This window comes from Seriola dumerili, unplaced genomic scaffold, assembly GCF_002260705.1.
Source record: "Seriola dumerili isolate Sdu_G_001 unplaced genomic scaffold, Sdu_1.0 BDQW01000002.1, whole genome shotgun sequence".
In the NCBI taxonomy this organism is placed as follows: Eukaryota; Metazoa; Chordata; class Actinopteri; order Carangiformes; family Carangidae; genus Seriola; species Seriola dumerili.
This window is the reverse complement of record NW_019174257.1, coordinates 11,535,851-11,555,166: the sequence shown is the minus strand read 5'-3', so window position 1 is coordinate 11,555,166 and position 19,316 is coordinate 11,535,851. Positions and strand designations below refer to the sequence as shown.

Below are 19,316 nucleotides of genomic sequence, written 5' to 3'. Positions count from 1 at the left end.
GTAGTGCTGCAGAGTTATATATACGGTAAGAGATCTGGATCAAGTTTAAATTTGTTTGAATTTTTAGTTCTTTATTTTGGTTATTTCAAATTCCTCAAACATTCAAGGAATGAATTAAAAAGTAAATTGTTTACCTATTAAAGTGAAATGCAGTGTGGCACTCTTTACATGAGAGTCATTTGCTTGACATAACTGAGATAGTGTGGACCATTATTGTCATTTAATATCTGCTGCCTCAAGAGGAGCATTAAATGCAGGCACTTGATTTAGGATAGGCCATAGCACAGGGACAATAAATGGTTTTAACACTTCAGTCTCATCGAACAGATAATCCTGGTGTGAGAATATTGTTTTATTTACTGTTAAAGGTAGAAATTACTAGTTCTTCTTGTTGTGACTGATGCTGCAGCAATGACTGCATTAAAGCTACATTGTGGTGCTTACAGAAACATTGGGTAACGTGTTTCCCTTCATTTCTCAAGACCACGTCTTTGTTACAGTTGCACAGGACAGTTAAGCATGTACTAAGCTAGCAATTAAGATAACTTAAGTTACAGTGTGGAAAGATACTGATGGTTGAACGAATGACAGCTGATTGATATGGTGGTGATTCAGAAACTCAGACACCTCAGACTGTCTGAGAAACTTGGTGGAGAAAGGTAATAAGAAATGTTCTCCTCTAGCAACCACCATTAGTGTCCCTTACAGTAATCATGTAAAAGGGCATTAAGTAATATGTTAACAGTGCTAAAGTGTAACATATTGCCATAATCTATCTGCAGCTCATTGACTAATGCCAGTGACTCAACAATTACTTTGTTAGATGTGAGGATTTCTGGCTTACCAAAACCCGTCCCTGGCAGTGTCGGGAAGTGTCTGCAATTGCTGGTACATATAGGTTGATTTGAAATCCTGTATTACTTAATGTCTGTTTAAATGTAACTGCCTCATGGGAGCTGCTCAGCTGCTAGTGTTAACAAACAGTGATAGCATTGTGCATGTTCCTGTTGCTCTGAGAAGCTCTGGTTATAAAGGGCAACTCTAAGCTACTGATACAGTATTGTATGTCAACCTTGATTGAGTCTGAGGCAGGATGTTGCTTTTAAAGATTTTTTATGGTTTGACTTTACATGCTCACTTCACCTTTCTTCTTAAAATGTTCTAAAGACTGATAAAAACAAAAGTAAACTTTATTCTGTGAGCTGGTAGAAGCTTTTTCCAGAAATACCTATCACTCTCCAGAACATTTAATAAGGCACGGTTTATCACAATTCAATACAGCAGGATACACTGAGAAGTTTTAACTAAGGTTCATTCATGCACTTGAAATTTGTAAGAAGTTCCTTTGTTGGATGCATTTCCCTGGTCAGGAATTCAAATGCAGTTGAGAAATGCTGCTGTTTGCTCTGACTTGAGTCTGCATCAGTGCAGTGGTGAGAGTAGTGTGGTTCCAGTATATACTGTAAACTGTATGTTTGACTGTGTGAATTCTGTCGCTGACTTTTGTGCAGAGTATCTGTGCATGCTTAAAAAGAACCGTGCAATTCAGTGGTTAAACAGGACCGATACATGGAGCTGAATTTGCTCTGTATGTTTTATCATATGAGTGCAAGACAAATATCTTTTTGCAGTGAATACATGGAATAAGTGCTCTCAGGTGTGAGAGTCTTTAATCAAAAGAAAATGAATTATGCTATTTGAGGCTACATTAATTATACATTATAGATACAGAAGTTTAGAGGCTAGAAGTTGGTATAAATGTACATTTAGCTATTTTTTGCTTCTACTGTTCTACTGTGGCCACTGTTTGACCCCTCTTCCATCCATTAGCTTTGGGCTGAGCAAGAGACAACTCTGACCATCTGACTAAAATGAACGTAAAGGCAGAGGAACAACAGAGAAATGTCTTTTTAAAAGCTTTGAACAAAGCGGAAAAGAATGGATGAGTAGAAATGGAAAATCCTGCACATATTGTTTTTATTCTTAAAAGTGGATCACTGATTTTCATGCCAGGTGATGAAAGAAAGGGCACTGTGTGCAAAGTTTTAAATAGAGTGCTTATGGCACGCTGAAAGTTATTGAAAGAAATGAAGTGATTTATTCACGTAAATTTTGTAAATGAGACCTACGATATCAGCAAGAGGAAATAATGAGACCTTCTAGCTATAGCTATTTTACACTGGGTAATAATGTGCTGTTTTTCAATCTTAGTGTTGGATGTGGTGCATTTACTTTGAAAACAGTAAGAAAGCAGCAGCAGATGGATAGCATAAGAGAGTGAAAGGCACTAATAGATTACATGTGTCCCTGGACAGAGGTGAATCAGTGTGGGAGTGAGTGACGTGGCCCGGATACATTCCTCTGTGTATGCTAATGGGTGTGTGTGTGAGTGAGTGTGACTGTGTGTTAGACCTACGTCATTTGCAAATATTTGCAAGCACTTGCTTTAACCTTCTTAATTTAGTTGACTTGAGTGTGATAGAAAGGACAGTACCAGGAAATTATGTTAGAATTATGCAAGAAATTGTGACATTAATGGTGATGGAAATGTGTATTAAAATTTGCATCTGTTTGTTTTGGTCTGTGGATGAGAAATGACCAACATTAGCGGATAATGTTAGATATTGACAAATCTAATATTAACCCATGCTTAAGAAGTGTCCATATCAGTTTAAAGGATGTGCAGAGTATCAATATTAAATTCACAGTCTTCATGGTTCCTCTAAATGCCAAATGCTGCAAACATGCTTTAACCAGCTATAGTACTCAGTGCTCAGAAACTAACTACAGTATTCAGTAGTATTAGTTGAGCAAGTATATGCCACCATCTGTACTTGTATGATACACAGTAACAGTACTGTAGTTTCTGGTATTGTTTCTCTAGGATGCCTCAATTCCCAACAGAACTTCTGCTGCGCTAGGCAAAATAATGACCCATAGAGAAATGTCTTCACCACAGTAACGGAAACCCCATTGAATAGAAGCATAAAATGTTGCCCAAAGGGGATTTTAGTGTGGTGTAGACTTACAGGGATTAATCGTACTTTTCTTCAATGCCGACAATATAAAATGACTTACTTTAAAATAAGGTCATGATGGCCTGGTCAGACCTGGCATTAACATCCAGCTCAGACACACACACACACACACACACACACAAAACAAACACATTGAAAACAGACCCGTCTGTCATGTGTTTATTTGCATAAAGAGTGGGGGAAGTGAGATCCGATTACAAGTGGTCACTCGAGACTCATGTGGAGACGCATGTTAATGCCAGGTGTGAATAGGGCCAATGTTGCATTGCCTATGAACCACTAGCCTAATCTGCATTTCAGTCAGTTTTCTATAAAACTAATGTCTTGATCTAAGGATATTTTAAATGTAAGTGATCCTCCAGTGGAAATGACACAGTATTTCCCAGGTAGTTGTTTGTGTTTTGGAAAAAAATTACAATCTTGGGTGTTATTGCTTCAAAAATTTTTGCTTATACATTTTCTGTTAATCATCTAAGTATTTCAGCTAAACTCAAGTGCACATGAAAAGGGGTCAAAGGCACACGTCAACATTTTGTCTTAAAGTACAGTAGCACTGCCCTGCTTATTGAAAGAACTGGTATAATCTAGAGTTGTGTTTAACTTGAAAAGGAATAATTACAAATAAGAAAAAGTGAGATGTCTATTGTAAGTAACCTGCTGTCTCCTTTTCCCTCCCTTTGCACCTTTTCCATTTGTCCCTTTTTCCTTCCCCCTTCTCCCCACACCCTCTCTCTTTCCATGTATCCTCCCTTCCCTCAGGGCTTTGACCCCCCTCATCAGAGTGAGACCAGGACGGTTTACGTAGCAAACCGTTTCCCCCAGCATGGCCACTACATACCACAACGCTTTGCAGACAACAGAATCATCTCATCCAAGGTACCAAACGTTGCTTAATTCAGTGTTGCAATTTTCCCCATGGTGTAATCACTACAGGATTTCATGGTGGTCAGTCAGAATGAGGCAATACATATTTTCTTTTACTACACATACATCATTTTATTGTCTTTTAAATACAAGGATATGTTCTAGAAAAGGTTGATGATAAAACGTGTATCATGAATCTTCAGATCTTTTGCTTTATTTTTTCACATAACTGCCAGAATCCCATTCTCAGATTCTGTGTCATCACCACAAAAGCACAATGTTGTAACTTTAGCATCTTTAGCCACAGATGCAAAACAGATGAGTGATAGAAGCACTGTTTATTTATTTATTAACGAATTAGCTGGTTTGAAGCACTTGTTGTTTTGTTTGTTGAAAGATATGAATCATGACATTTTGCATGAGCCTGACCAATGACAACACCCATGCCTGAAGAAAGGAAACTTTAACTGATTTCTGGCACCAGCTTGACCGGTGCAGAGGCAGAGAGATAGGATGAAACATGATTTGTTGATAACAGGATCAACTCAGACAAAAAAGTTTTGTGTTGGTGAGTGGATTAGTGGGTCAGTTTGAAGAAGACAGAACAAAAGGATAATAATCCAAAGAGGCTGCTGCCTGCCTCCAGCATTGATGACTTTCATTGATTAGGCAGTTGATTACATGATTGACAGTAGCTTTAAGTTACCTCAGATAGGATTAAATTGATTTTAAGTCATGCTTGTTGAGAGAAAGAAACATCTCAGCACACAGACCTTGATGGACCTGTGTACTAATGTGATGACTTTCACCTTGATAACATGAAAGCAAGTTGTTAAAACTCCAAATTTACTGTAGAGTAAGTGCAACCACAGTTTTTTTTCTTCCATCTGTTATTCTTTCGAGCCCATGCTGCACAGGAAGTGATGAACTGAAATTTAAGATTAACAAAAGCAGTCACAGCAGCGAGTGAGCAGCTCTTCTGAAGAACAGTGTACTCAGCACAACTGGCTGAACTCCTTCACCAAGTAGCAAAAGACTTTGAGGTCCTGCTGCATAAATTCAGGATCTTAAATTCCTGTTAATTGAAGCAGTTATATCTCCTGTATTATTTGGAGTTCCAGTGTGCAGTGTTGACTTTTTTTGTATGAAATTGTATGAAAAGATTTGAAGACAAATTCTTTGAAAGGACATTTTGTTTTTGTCAGCCATATAGTGACAGGATATGTATGTATGCCAAGCATGGGTTTTGTCTTACACTACACTATTAAATTTGGTATCCTTTAAAGATGAATTGATGGAATTCGTTTTCTTAATGTGCCAATTTTTAGTTGCATACCACCAGTCAGAAATGGGCTGGTTTTACTGCCTCATGCATTTGTTTATCTGTAAATCCTCAATGTAATTTTTTCTTTCTCTTTCTCTTTCAGTACACAATTTGGAATTTTGTCCCCAAGAATCTGTTTGAGCAGTTCAGAAGGATAGCCAACTTCTATTTTCTCATTATCTTCCTTGTACAGGTAATGACACTCCCGATTGCACAAACGCTCACTATTCCTTATGGCAGGTGCATGTTCTCCTCAGTTAGATGGTGACAGTTCAAGTATGACCTAAATACAAATGTATGTGTGTCTGTTTAGTCATGAGTGAGTGACTCATTTACTTCTAGGGCCCAGCAGAGAGACAGGTCTGCCTCTGTTTTAACACGTTCCACCCACACATTAAGTGAAATGTGTGACTTTAAAGCCAGCCCTAAGCATTAGGCCTTCACTTTGCATCACTCAGCCTGTGCTGAAGTAAGATTTGGCTTTCAAATTTTCAGACTTCTCCTGATTTATTTGGGCCTGTGTAGTGAAGCCCAAGCAATCGACTTGACTCTGTCTAAAAAGGGCTCTCTTTTCACCCACTCAACTTTTCAGTGAAGCTGACGTCAACTTAGTCTGAATTACTGAAAGGAGGGCTTCTTTTTATCTTGACATTATGAACATGATGTTTTCTTGGATGGCCCATTTGATAATTTCTAGGTGGCCTGAGATGAATTCCTAGATAACCACTGTTAACCGCTGTTTCCCTTAACAAACCATGTAAAGAAAAGTCTTCATTGTAGTTTATGTAAATTCTTATTAGAGCTTGATGTTTGTTTTTACTGTTTGTTTACCTCTTCAAATATGTCTTTGGCGTGTCTTCTTTAAATGTATCCTGAGGAGTTTTCTTGTAAACAAAGTTTCAGTTTACAATCAGTGTGACTCGCCTAAATCCATTGTTTGTATCCTCGAGGGCTAACAGACATGTAGATTGTTTTTTCTTTCTTTCTTCTTTCTGAAATATTTGCATTTGCAACAAACTATTTTTTGGTTATTTGAAACTTGCATTGTTTACGTCCATGTTTACCTTTCAGCAGTCTTCTTCTTTTCTGCCTTCGCTGGAGCATTGCTGCTTTTTCGGCACTTCTCCGCCACCTGTCTAGAAGTGGAGTAGTGTGAAACTATTGGCATGAATGTGTATTACATCACCTACTTCTACACCTGCTCCACAGGGTTAACTTGCACCTCTGCCTTCATAGTTTGAAGCAGACTCAATTTTGTTTTGTAGTTCAAAGTCAACTACTAGGAGGCAGATTACGTTCTAGCCAATAGCTATACTCTTGGTGTATAATCAACCAAATTTGAAAATATCCAGGATCCAATATATCCAGGAGGTAATGATTGATGCACCAAGAGGTGACTGCCTCCATGCTCTGCACTTCTCTAAACTATTGTAGTTTTTGCTCATCTGCAAAAACATGTTTTATATTGGTCACTCAGGTGGCTGAGTGGCTCCATATAACAATATACTGCCACTGCAACACACCTGTTTCAAGTCCAGTCAGGACTGCATTTCTTATCCCTTGTTGCTCCCCTCATTTCCTGTCCCTCTATACTATCAACTGTTAAATAAAAACAAAAATGCATAAATATACATATACATTTGAAAAAATATTTGTAAATGCATGAATGAATCAAAAGTAAAATAGTATTTAAAAGTAGAGGTTTTTATTAAACACTTGCAGAGAAGGGTGCCTTTTTTTTTGTAAAACTACAGTTTTGTGGAAAATGTGTGTGAACCTTAAGTGTACCTGAGTGTAAAACCTTAAATGCTTCATCACTGGTTCAAGTGTTGCTTTTGTGTGTGTGCTTCTGTGTGAGTAGTTCTGTACTGACAGTTAACCTTTGAAGGAAGTTAAAGATGTTTCCTGTTTGACACATCAGCCACCACTTCTCTCTGTTGTCTTTTTAGTTTTGTCTCTAACAGGGAACACCCACTCTGACTGATTCTGTGGTATTATTGTTTGTTTTTTTTAGCACTGCACATCAACTTTGTTGGCATCTATGCATCACCTCCTTTTTATTTGTCTTTGCAGTTAATGATAGATACCCCAACTTCCCCAGTCACCAGCGGTCTGCCTCTTTTCTTTGTGATTACAGTAACTGCCATAAAACAGGTGAGAACACCAACACATGATAACTTCCTCTTTGTTGTGCTGAAAATGGGGAAGTAACATACACTGTACATGCTGCATGATTAAAGTTAGATTCATTGTAGCCAACAACTTCTGATATCCAACTTGTTTCAACTAAGTTTAGTATTCAGTTGAATTTAAATTTATTAACAAAACTTGTTTGAAGTTGTTCATAATGACATATTCTCTAAAAAGTAATGAACTTGGCACTGACACAAAACAGTGTGGTCAGATTAACATACACAGCTACTAGTCAGCTCAGTTGACCTGTGACTCGTGCCTGTCACCACTGTTTAGCAATAATGCTTTATTCCACTGTGAAGCTGGCAGCTGTCAACTGTATTTTGTTGGTTACTGAATGAGTGTTTTCATAGGGCTATGAGGACTGGCTGAGACACAAGGCAGACAATGAGGTGAATGGGGCTCCAGTGTTTGTGGTTCGTAGTGGAAGTCTGGTCCAAACAAGATCTAAGAACATCAGGGTAAGATGTCTGAAACCTGCACCTTACAGGACCTAAAAATAACTTTTCACACTTCATAGCCAATTGCCATAACTAACTTTAGCCTAGCTGTTAAATTCCTGGTGCTAGTGGTGTTTCTGTAGAAGTAGACTGTATAGAAAGATAAAATAAGATATGTTGACATCAAAAACAGAACTGTTTTTCAGGTGTCAGGATTGCAAATACTGAGGCATCAACACAAATGTGTCAGGAATCTTCTATGACTGATGCATTTGTCTCGGCAAATGCCAGTGTCATGTAAATATTATTATTTGACTGTATTGAATCATATTGTATTGAATCATACTGTATTTCAGCCTGTCATTTTCCTGAAGACTGTTGGTGAACCATGGTGACTCATTTTTGAGCTATTTGCACACTTGCAGCATCCCATTAGCAATAGCAAGTCTTTCTCTTTCCTGTCCTCTCACTGATGAGGTGTCTTTCTTACCTGGTTATACGTGTAACTCAGAACACTGTAGTGTACATAAATCCTCCTAAGAAGTTGGGCTTCTCAGAGACACTGGACTAGTGTGTCCAGAGCCAAAGCAATGCTACCTGAATGGCATGTGCGCCCTAGTCAAACAGTAAATTAACCTTTTAAGCTTGAAGCTCTTGGTACAGTTTACCTAGTCACAGCCAGGATACCTGCTGTCACCTGGAGTGAAAGAGTTTATTTAATACAAAGACAGAGGGGTGTGCAGAGTTGCAGGGTGTTTAGAAGCCTGAGAGTTGAATATTGGCAGCTCAGAGTTACAATGTTGAAATTGCTTACTTGTTACTCAGGCAATCATCTAATTATGCAGCTTCTTTGGAAGTGTTAGTAACAAACAAAGGTGCAGCAGTGCTGTATTATTACTCAAAAATAATGAATTTGAATACATGGAAAACCCAAAATTCAAATTTCAAGAAGATTTTGTTGTAGGCAGGTACATTGTCTAACTAAACCTATAATTTTAGGTTACTGCGGCACGTTGCATAGTTTGAAGTCATAATCGGCAAAAAGAGATCATTTCGTGCATACTGAAACTAACCTGATTGTAAGACAAACATTTTAGGATGACAGTCCAGAATGTTTTTTTCATCGTGGTTCTATACAAAAGGAAATTTAATTAACACAAAAAGAACAGTTAGAAATAAGTCAAGATTTAACAATCTGCCTGTGTGTTTGTCTGAATTTGTGTGTGGTGTGCATTGATCTTGGTTTGTGTGTGATTTTCTTCCCTCCATCTAGGTAGGGGACATTGTTCGTGTGGCTAAAGATGAAACGTTCCCTGCTGACCTGGTGTTGCTGTCATCAGATCGTGCAGATGGCACCTGTCACATCACCACAGCCAGCCTCGACGGAGAGACCAACCTTAAGGTGTGTGTGTGTGTGTGTGTGTGTGTATGTATGTGTGTGTATGTGTGTGTATGTGTGTGTATGTGTGTGTATGTGTGTGTCTGTGTGTGTCTGTGTGTGTCTGTTTGTGTCTGTTTGTGTCTGTTTGTGTCTGTGTGTGTGAGCTTTGGGAGTGTATTTGAGAATATCATCTGTGTCGTGTCTAAGTTGTGGTGTGAAAACATTTAACAGACTATTACTAAAGGTACTCTGTGAGGTTTTGTTTCTTTCTGCAAAAAGTGTTGTTTGTGGTGCAGTCAACCAGTTGATTGAATAAACAAGATAGCCACAACCACTCCTGGGATTCAAACCTGCAAACGCCACAAGTCAACTGCTCCCCCTTAAAAATGCCCCGTGGAATGTAAACAAACAAGCTAAACTTCTGTCAAAAATGCATTCATCCAGTGTTTTTCATCAAACACTTAGATGTGCATCCTTGTACACAATTCAAACAAAGTGGGGACCCACACATAAAAAACATTCTGAGTGGACTACTAGCACTACTAGTGGTCAAAAACTCCACGGGTTACCTTTTTAGGTTGTGTAGCTTTGTGCTCTGAAGAACTGCAGCTAGTGGGGTTTTATGAATGGACTCACCAGTGATGATAGAGGTGATGCATAGGAAAAGAGGATTGATGACATGCTGATACTCCTGTAGCATAAGGCTGATGGAACTCATATTAAAGCCCTATGCATGGAGAGAGACTCACCCATAAGCTATTTAATGGGAATTGTTTGCATATAATGGGAGTTCGTCTTTGATTAGTTGGAGTTTAGAGTTTAATTGGCAGTCCTCTGTGTATCTGTCACATGACTGATTGCAGCTTGTGTGTGTGCCTGCCAGGTGTCTGCATCATTAAAAAAAATTAAAATGACTTGGATATGATTATATAATTTCACTATAAAACGCCTCCTATCTCTTAATTTTATATTTAGAAAATTCCCTCCTCTCTTCCCTCTCCCTTCCCTGCCTTACCTCCCAGTCTTGCCAGAGGCTATGTTGCTAAATTGTCTTTCTAACAACATTTTGCTGTTTCTGTTACAGTTTATTTATACAGCATGATGGGTTTTTGTGTTGGCCTAGAAATGTGTTTGTACAAACTATGCACCTTTTGATATAGTTATAAATTGGGGTCAACTGCAGCTGTTTGCATGCTGTATAGTACAGTGATACTACACTATTGCACCATCTTCTTGGTGTTGGAGTTTTGTTGTGTACGCCTGACAACACGGACTAATCACATACATGCAAGTGCATATTCCTGGTAGATTACTTTGTAGTGTGAACGCCATATTTCTACTATTTAACTTGGCATTGTCATGAATTTCTAGAGTTGTAAAGTCCTGGCTTTGAGTATTATAAACCATTATGATGTGTTTCGACATCTGATAAGCCTTTAAATACATTAATCTGTCACTCCAGCTGAATTTTGGGGATTGTACCTCATTCTGTCACCCTACCTTAAGCAACACCCTCCCACCAGCACAGCCCCCTGCTGTGTTTAAACACAGGGATATTGTTGGTCTTATACATTATCTGACTTTTGGAAATTTTCAGTGATTAACCACTTTCTGATTTTTTTGAATAGATGAGAATAGCAACAATCTACTTTGGTTCAAATATTATGCAAATAAAATCATGATTCCTCAAACCCATTGATCTGTCTTACTCTCACATTCACCCTAACCTGACATTCTCCCTCCTTCCTGTTGGCCATGTTGACAGTTGAGGTGGTTGCTCTCTTGCAGAGCAGCGCCAACTGACTGAACCGGTTGTTTTATAAATAGAAAGCTGTGTGTTCTAACAGTACATCTGTGTGATCATGACTTTTTACATGAGTTCTCACTGTCTTTTGTAGGAAAACTTCTCCCATATAAACTGAAAAAAAGTATCTTTGTTCACTGTGAAACAATGACTCTCTTTCATCAGCATTTAACTGTATTTGTGTGTTGTGTGTGTGTGTGTGTCTGTAGACCCACTTCTCTGTGGCAGAGACATCAGTGTGTCAGTCAGTGTCCCAGCTGGAGGCTCTGCAGGCTGTGGTGGAGTGTCAACAACCAGAAGCTGACCTGTACAGGTAATCAGCACCAGTGTGTTAACACACCTTCAGGGCGAGAACATGAAAAGTCCAGGGGGAAGTCACTTACAACAGACAAAGGATACTCCCAGCTAAACCCATATTAGAACATTAGACATAAAGATTCTGGATTTGGAAATCTTATACAGGATAGAATAGATTTTTGTATGTTACGTTTGTATTCTTGGTTTTTATTTATTATATCTGTTTCACTGTAAGTACAGATCATTTCACTCATTTCATTTTCTGGAATCCCCTTAAGAACACCTTCAATTCTCTGGACCCCATTTTAAAAACCACCCTGATTAATACATGATAGAAATATCCTGCCAGAGATGTGTTATTAAATGGATCATGGTGTGAGATGGCTTCATCACCTCTTCGACAACCCGTCTTCCTCTTGTCGGTCTCAGCTGGCTACTTTAGGATCGATTAGTGTATTTTTAGATCAGGCAGCTTGTTTCGACGGCAGTTCTCTCCCTTCCCCCTCTCTGGGTTGCTGTGTGTGTCTTAACGCTCCCTGCGTTTAAGATGCACTTAACTAATCCAGCTATTGTCAGCTTTCTGCAGTAATCTGATTTCTTCATAATCGTGTTAACAAAAAACCTAGTTTCCTCAATCAGGTTAAGGCATTAAGATAAACTTTGTTCAAATTCTGCTGGATGAGCCTGATTGTATACACTTCAACAGGTTTCTTATGAGGTTATAACGTGTCAGCATGTGCATGACAAATACTCCATAAAGGGAGAGTATCACTGTGGCAGCATTGCAGCAGGATGAAAGGAAAGATCTGTACTCATCATAATGCATCCTTGTTTTCAAAATGATTTAATCCAAAATCCATCAGAAAATGAAGTTAATTGGTCTAAATCTGTCATTTTCGTTTTTGTTAACGTTGAGACACTTTCTCACAGTTAAAGAAAAGCTCAAAGCTGCACAACAGATCTTATTCTCTGTGCTCTGTGCCCTATCAGTGAAAGTGCTCCAAAGGAAACCTGTACAGGCTGCAGAGACATCAATCTAATGCATTAGAGTAAACTGGTTATTGAAATGCACGTAAAAGCCTTTCCAATTTTTTCATGCATTTACATGATTTCTTCAAGTAGCCTGTTTTCGTGGTGTTGTGTGTGTGTGTGTGTGTGTGTGTGTGTGTGTGTGTGTGTGTGTGTGTGTGTGTGTGTGTGTGTGTGTGTGTGTGTGAGAGAGAGAGAATGAATGTTGTTACTGTCTCTATCTGTCCACTCAGCTGAAGTGCTTTTGTTGTTTTCCAGGTTTGTTGGTCGGATCACGGTGACTCAGCATGGGGAGGAGATAGTCAGGTGAGATCAGATTCATCCAGCTGGTTTGGCTAATAATTTGTGCAAGATGAACTAAAGACACTGAAATAGGTTTATACAAAAGGGCCAAAATATTGCTAAACAGACTTCCCGAATAAGATGGGTTGGATAGAGAGCCCCCGGTGTAGTGTAAGGGGAGGCATCAGGGACCACCAATAACCAAATATACTGGGATGGTAGTGGAGGGTGAAACATGATAGTATGTGTGTGTGAAATTTGTTTTTCATATTCATATACAACACTCATTCGAAAAAAGACTTAAAGTTATTTAAGGTATTTAATCAGCAGTGTGCAGCTATGTGACCAAAAGAGAAGACAATGTGTAGCCAAATGAAAATGATTAATTACATACACAAAAGATGTATGAACTTCAAAGACGGTTTTGATTATTTTTATTATTTTATTTTCATCAAGGTCCAATGTGTCATGTTGGTACCACAATCCAATAACCACATCCATCTTTCTCTGTATTTATGTTGTTTCTGTTTGTTTGTCAGACCGCTGGGTCCGGAGAATTTGCTGCTGCGAGGGGCCAGGTTGAAAAATACCAAAGAGATTTTCGGTGAGTCAATACAATGAGAAACAAAAGACATGGTTGTGAAAACCCAAACCTTCACCTTAGAGGCTAGAGGGGTAAATTAATTCTTGCAATGGGAAGTTTCCAGTTGAATTGAGAGAGAAGGAAGGACAAAATACAGCTGTTCAAGAGCAAGTTGCTTCTGAATTGCTTCTAGTGGATATTGGAAGAATGATGTGACACAAAGAAAGCCAAGCTCCATGAACATTAGGCCACTCCTCATCATATGGCTGAGGTCTGATTATGTTAACTGAAGACCGTTCTCATAGACTAAATCTTCAAATCTCATTTTTATCTGCAGCTTTTAGAGCAATATCCCGAAGCTTCACTAGAGTGTACTGTGTATGATGTTGTAATTGTTTGGCATGGAGAACTAGAGCCAGTGTTCTACCATGAACACATGGATAATTTTGCTGTTTTATGCTCTCAAGACTTCATTCACAACTTGATCAATGGTCTGTTGGACTAATGCTTCACAAGCCTGGTGTTATACCTTAACAAATTGTGATGTTGCAGGTGTGGCAGTTTACACAGGGATGGAGTCCAAGATGGCCCTCAACTATAAGTGCAAGTCCCAGAAACGCTCTGCAGTGGAGAAGTAAGTACTTTCTTTAGCCTCAGCATGAGCAAGATATTGCTGTTCCCAGATATGCTTATTAAACATTTATTTTAAAAAATATTTTCCCATGTCAGGTCCATGAATACCTTCCTAATCATCTACCTGGGCATCCTCCTGTTCGAGGCCATCCTCAGCACCATCCTGAAGTATGCCTGGCAGGCTGAGGACAAATGGGACGAGCCTTTCTACAACCAAAAGACAGAACAAGAGAGAAACAGCAGTCCGGTTAGTCTGCTTTGTATTAAGCGTTGGAGGAATACATTCTTATTGATTTGTTTTTTGTAAGTAGTGCAGGCTATCAGCCCCAGAGATTAGATGCAGTGAGATTTTAGTTGACGTTCCAGTTCTGTCTCACTCTTGTTACCTCTGCCACCTGCACCTTCTACCACTTTCATCTCCTCGCCAAAAAAATCTGGGCCTTTTCTCTCTACTGCAGATATAAATTAATAGAGTTAGTAAAGATATTAAGATGAGCAAAGACTTGAATCCACATGTACATACTTAAACACACAGAATCCTAGAATGGTGCTGGGAGGGGAGGTTAATGTATCTAGATTTTGTGACAAGGCATAACAGAGGAAGTGCCTGTCACTGGGCCACTCTGCCAGCCTATCAGCCTACCTGTCAACACTAATCAGTCAGTATTAAACTGGCCATCCTGCTCCCTGGAGACAGAGAGGAATACCAGCAACAAAATAATGGCTGTGTTAGATGTAGTCTAACAGGTGCTCCTGTTACAGTCTATACCCTTTACCAGTGACAACATCTCTCACATCTCTACATCATAGCTCCTTCCTCTCTTTCTGAGGAATCGTTCAGTCTTTTAAAAGCCTGAAAATTGTCTAAATTTAAGGCCTAAATATTACAATATCCACGTCTAAAAAGGATAACTATCAGGACAAATAGAATTAACACTATACTGTGACAGGTACAGTATTTTCCTTGCATATCCTGTCTGATCCTAGACATCAGAAATAGCCTGATTTTATTTTTAATGTGTTTATTTAACTTTTTCTAATTCATTTTATTATTCATTTTATTTAGCAAGTTGGCCAGAGCTCAATTCCAGGTCTAACATGTCACAAACATTGCTTTTGCATAGCTGCTGTTACTCTGTCTCTCAGTCTGTCATCCTCTCTCTCTCCTTTCCTGTCACGTAAAGTAATTAACTCCTTTATGGGAATGGATTACACTGCCTGCTTTGATTTAGTAGGATCAGTGCTGAAGCACCATCCTCCTGTGCGTGACTTAGATCTGCATTAAACACATTTGTTTTGCAGGCTTATCATTACTCTTTACAACACTTTTCTTGTGTTTCATCCTAATAATAATGTACTCTGTCCTGCTTCCTTTAGATCTTGAAGTTCATCTCAGACTTCTTGGCATTTTTGGTCCTCTACAACTTTATTATCCCCATCTCACTCTACGTTACTGTGGAGATGCAGAAGTTCCTGGGCTCCTTTTTCATTGGCTGGGATTTGGACCTTTACCATGAGGAAAGTGACCAGAAAGCTCAGGTCAACACCTCTGACCTCAATGAGGAGCTGGGGCAGGTATGGAAAAGGAATAGATGCACACACACACATGGCAAAAGAATACACATACATACAAGCTCACACAACATTTATACTAAATGCTTACATAAATATCTGTTTGTATGATTTATTTATTTTTTATAAATTAAGTATAAGAAAGTAGAAATTATTATTGCATTAGAAAATGAGTAATGAGTTTTTCATTCAGATATATTTGTGTATAATATACTAGTATATTTTATCATAGTATTTAAATAAATGTAAGCTTATTTACATATGGCAAAAGTCTAAAAACAGATCATTGAAACTGAGAGGAAACTTCTCTTCCTCACCTTTAGTAATCTTTATCTTATATGTGCACATTTGTGTGTTTCTATTTTCTAGGTGGAGTATGTTTTTACTGATAAGACGGGTACGCTAACGGAAAACGAGATGCAGTTCCGTGAGTGTTCAATTAATGGAACCAAGTACCGGGAAGTTAACGGCAAACTGGTACCGGAGGGAATGACAGACGATTCACCAGATGGTTCTACGCCCCACCTGGTAATTCACATATATACGCATTGCATTCATTTTCTTTTGGCAGACATACACACAGTGTAGATCTACACTGTTCTCACTGCTGCCAGGAAAAAATCACTGCCATGGCTTTTTGCTGCAGGCCATTCATACACTCAACAATATATAATTTGACTAATGCACTTCTGCATCTAAGAAGTAGAACTGTTAAAATGTTACCTTTAGAAGCTGTATTTGCAAGTGAGGTAACTCTAAATTATCACTTATGTATACAGTCACATACAGTCACCATATAGAATTAATTTTAAAAATTTATAAGGTCTCTTCCTCTCTCATCCTTCCCTGTTTTCTCTCCCTCCAGATTGGCGAGGAGTTATTATTTCTCAAGGCGGTGTCATTGTGTCACACAGTTCAGATCAGCTACGACCAGCCAGACTGCCTGGTTGGGGGAGGAGACCCATTCTCCCATGCAAACGGTTTCTCTTCCAATCACATGGAATACTATGCCTCTTCACCAGATGAGAAAGCTTTAGTAGAGGCAGCAAAGAGGTGAGGTTACATCAGAGCTTTTCATTAGAGACTTAGAGATAAAAGAAAGAAAAATGACCTCTATCCATATGTTTACTGTGGTGTGACATTTCCATAAAAGCTTGTAGTTTCACCAGATTGCATGGGTGTGTGATTGTTACAATACAGGAAATGTGTAAATTTCAGCCTTTAATTTATTGTCTGTGTTGGGGTGCCAATACCGGAAGAAAACCATTACATTGGTGATATCGGAGAAGAGCTTGGGCTTTAGTGAAGCCAAAAACCACCGGTCATAATATACACACCTTTTCTTGATCTTTGTACGAATATAAATTGTGGCTGTTGACATGAGGTTAAATTCTACCAGCTGTACTACTGTCAGCTGCTAGAGGACATAAAAATACTTCTGGAAGTTGGACTGCTGGCCAAATAGAAAGTGGCACTTTTTCTTACTCTTGTTCATTTTACTGCCAGAGAAATATAGCACAGGCAAGAATTTAATGTCTGGAGGGTGGTTAACTGGTCTGTGTGGAAACTGGCTCAAAAGGCACATTAAGAAGGTGACCAGATTCTACTATACCAGTTTGAAAAAGGGAAGCTAAAAAACATCCTCCAGTTCTACATGAAAACAAGGGAGAGTTGACGATTAAGAAATGCGGCTGCGTAGCACCCGTCTAATTTGTCAGACTGTGTTGTTTTACAGAATCTTTCAGGATTCATGGTGCATGAAGTCAGTGATAATGGCCACTGTAGTTTTCAAACCATCAAGTTGAATTATGTTGAGCAGTGAGGGGCTGCACCCATGACCCAGTGCCTCCGTGCTCCATTGAACCACAGACAGAGTATCTGTTGATTTAAACCAAAAGGCAACACAGTTGGAACCCTGACCTCAATAATCACTGGTAGATATAACACGACACGCAATGTTTCATTACCATTATAAATGTAACCTTGATCTGGTTTGGTAAAGCAGCTCAATGGCTCAGTTACTTGACAGCAAGAAGGTCCTTTATTTTATCACCTTTTGTGGTGTTTTGGTTTTATATTTGTTCACCTGGGTTTCATTAGGATTTCCCGCATTTTTTCCCACAGTATAAACACATGCCATAAACTGAAGGCACCAGCCCTCCTGACCCTGAGAAAGATTAATAACTGTATGAATGATTGATTGAATGGCCTGAGTGGAGTGCTATAGCTAAAAGTTACTTTTTTTGTCTCTTTAAACTTCCTTCAAAACTTCTAAACTCCAAATTGGATTTTCACCTCATATTTAAAGGTTAAAATCCTTATTCTCCACAGAATTCTAGCTATTAACTTCTGTCTTTATTTCCTCAGAATTGGAGTGGCCTTCACTGGCAGCAGCGGAGATACCATGGAAATCCAAACATTTGGCAAGTCAGAGAAGTACGTCTCACCCTGTGCACTTCTTACGTCACAAATACTCAAAACTGTATTATTTGATCGCCTCATTAAGTGAGGCTTAACGTCTATGGCTAACCTCAGTTCAAATGTCCTAAAGTTATAATTTACAAGACTGTGGAGCAAGTGGCCAATGTTCTCATTTAATGCACGCATTTAATATTGGGCCTGTACTATAGCAACAGTCGAAAGTGAAGCTAATCCTCTCTTTGCTCACTCAGGTATAAACTGCTCCATGTGTTAGAGTTTGATGCTGACCGTAGGAGGATGAGCGTCATACTACAGACTCCCTCAGGTAACACAATGTTCTACTGCTCTGTGTTTTTGGTAAATGGTTAATGGAGTGCATTTCCATGACACTCCTATCCAAAGCACTTTGCAATTTGTCACTCGTTACACACACACACACACACACACACACACACACACACACACACAGGACAGGAGGAAGAACACACACAGACACAGACAGGTTAGAAATAAAGCTCTCACACACACACGCATTCAAACACACCATTCATACTGAACCCACTCTCAGAATCACACACAGACACACACACACTAACAACTGATGGCTACAATGCAAGGTATATAGCAAATGAAGTTTAATAATATGCTTAGAAAGAATGGATATAAATATCTTAATGTTTTGCATTAGTGAATTCTGTAAAGAAATATACAGATATACAAATATACAGTGTATATAAAGTGTGTTCACAAGCCTTATTTGCTATTTATGTATAACTGCTACTTTCTCAGTGTGTTCTTCTTGCTATCTTGACTTTCAAGGAGGCAAAGTGCTGTTCACCAAAGGCGCAGAGTCAGCCATCTTGCCTTTCACCACCAGTGGTGAGATAGAAAAGACAAGATTGCACGTTGATGAGTTTGCACTGGTGAGGAAACATTTCTTTTACAAAAATCTTTGAAATGCAACTTATACTGTCTTTGCTGTTGTACATGTCCATTCAGTGAGTAGTGGTCAGCAAATAATAATCAAGTTCTGGTATCACATCAGTTCATTAGATTGAACAACATTATGGCATCCATAACCAAACTCCATCATCCAGCAACTGCTTGTTTTTTAACTTTGTGGCAGAAGATATGACTGTCTGTGAATGTGCAGATGAACTGGAGTCACAGGAGTTATGCTGACATGTTCCCTACAGGATGATCTACTATACAAGTCTTATTCTTTTACATGAAACATCCTGTACGCCATGTTGAGTCAAAAAAAAAAAAGGTCTGTTCAGATAGATTGAATAAACTCCATATACCCCATCCAACACCTGAACTTTATAATGAAAAATTGAAATATCTGACTCTCAAAAGCTTCTTTAACCACATATTCATGATGGTGTCTCTCTGTGTGTTTGGAGGCCTGACGTTTCCATGCATTGTAGTGATGACTTTTGGCCCTCTTTCTCT

The 19,316-nt window shown here is 38.8% G+C and overlaps 1 protein-coding gene across 1 annotated transcript in view; it reads left to right on the top strand.

Moving 5' to 3' along the window:
* atp11b (ATPase phospholipid transporting 11B (putative)) overlaps nt 1-19,316 on the top strand; it is a 46,191-nt gene that overhangs the window by 3,622 nt on the left and 23,253 nt on the right. Inside the window, exons 2-17 of the mRNA XM_022744479.1 lie at nt 3,798-3,914; nt 5,330-5,419; nt 7,300-7,380; nt 7,773-7,880; nt 9,133-9,261; nt 11,254-11,357; nt 12,629-12,676; nt 13,192-13,256; nt 13,788-13,869; nt 13,965-14,115; nt 15,246-15,443; nt 15,810-15,968; nt 16,306-16,493; nt 17,808-17,876; nt 18,113-18,186; nt 18,681-18,784. Of these exons, the coding sequence (XP_022600200.1) occupies nt 3,798-3,914; nt 5,330-5,419; nt 7,300-7,380; nt 7,773-7,880; nt 9,133-9,261; nt 11,254-11,357; nt 12,629-12,676; nt 13,192-13,256; nt 13,788-13,869; nt 13,965-14,115; nt 15,246-15,443; nt 15,810-15,968; nt 16,306-16,493; nt 17,808-17,876; nt 18,113-18,186; nt 18,681-18,784 (1,767 nt within the window). The remainder of the gene's footprint in view (nt 1-3,797; nt 3,915-5,329; nt 5,420-7,299; nt 7,381-7,772; nt 7,881-9,132; nt 9,262-11,253; nt 11,358-12,628; nt 12,677-13,191; nt 13,257-13,787; nt 13,870-13,964; nt 14,116-15,245; nt 15,444-15,809; nt 15,969-16,305; nt 16,494-17,807; nt 17,877-18,112; nt 18,187-18,680; nt 18,785-19,316) is intronic.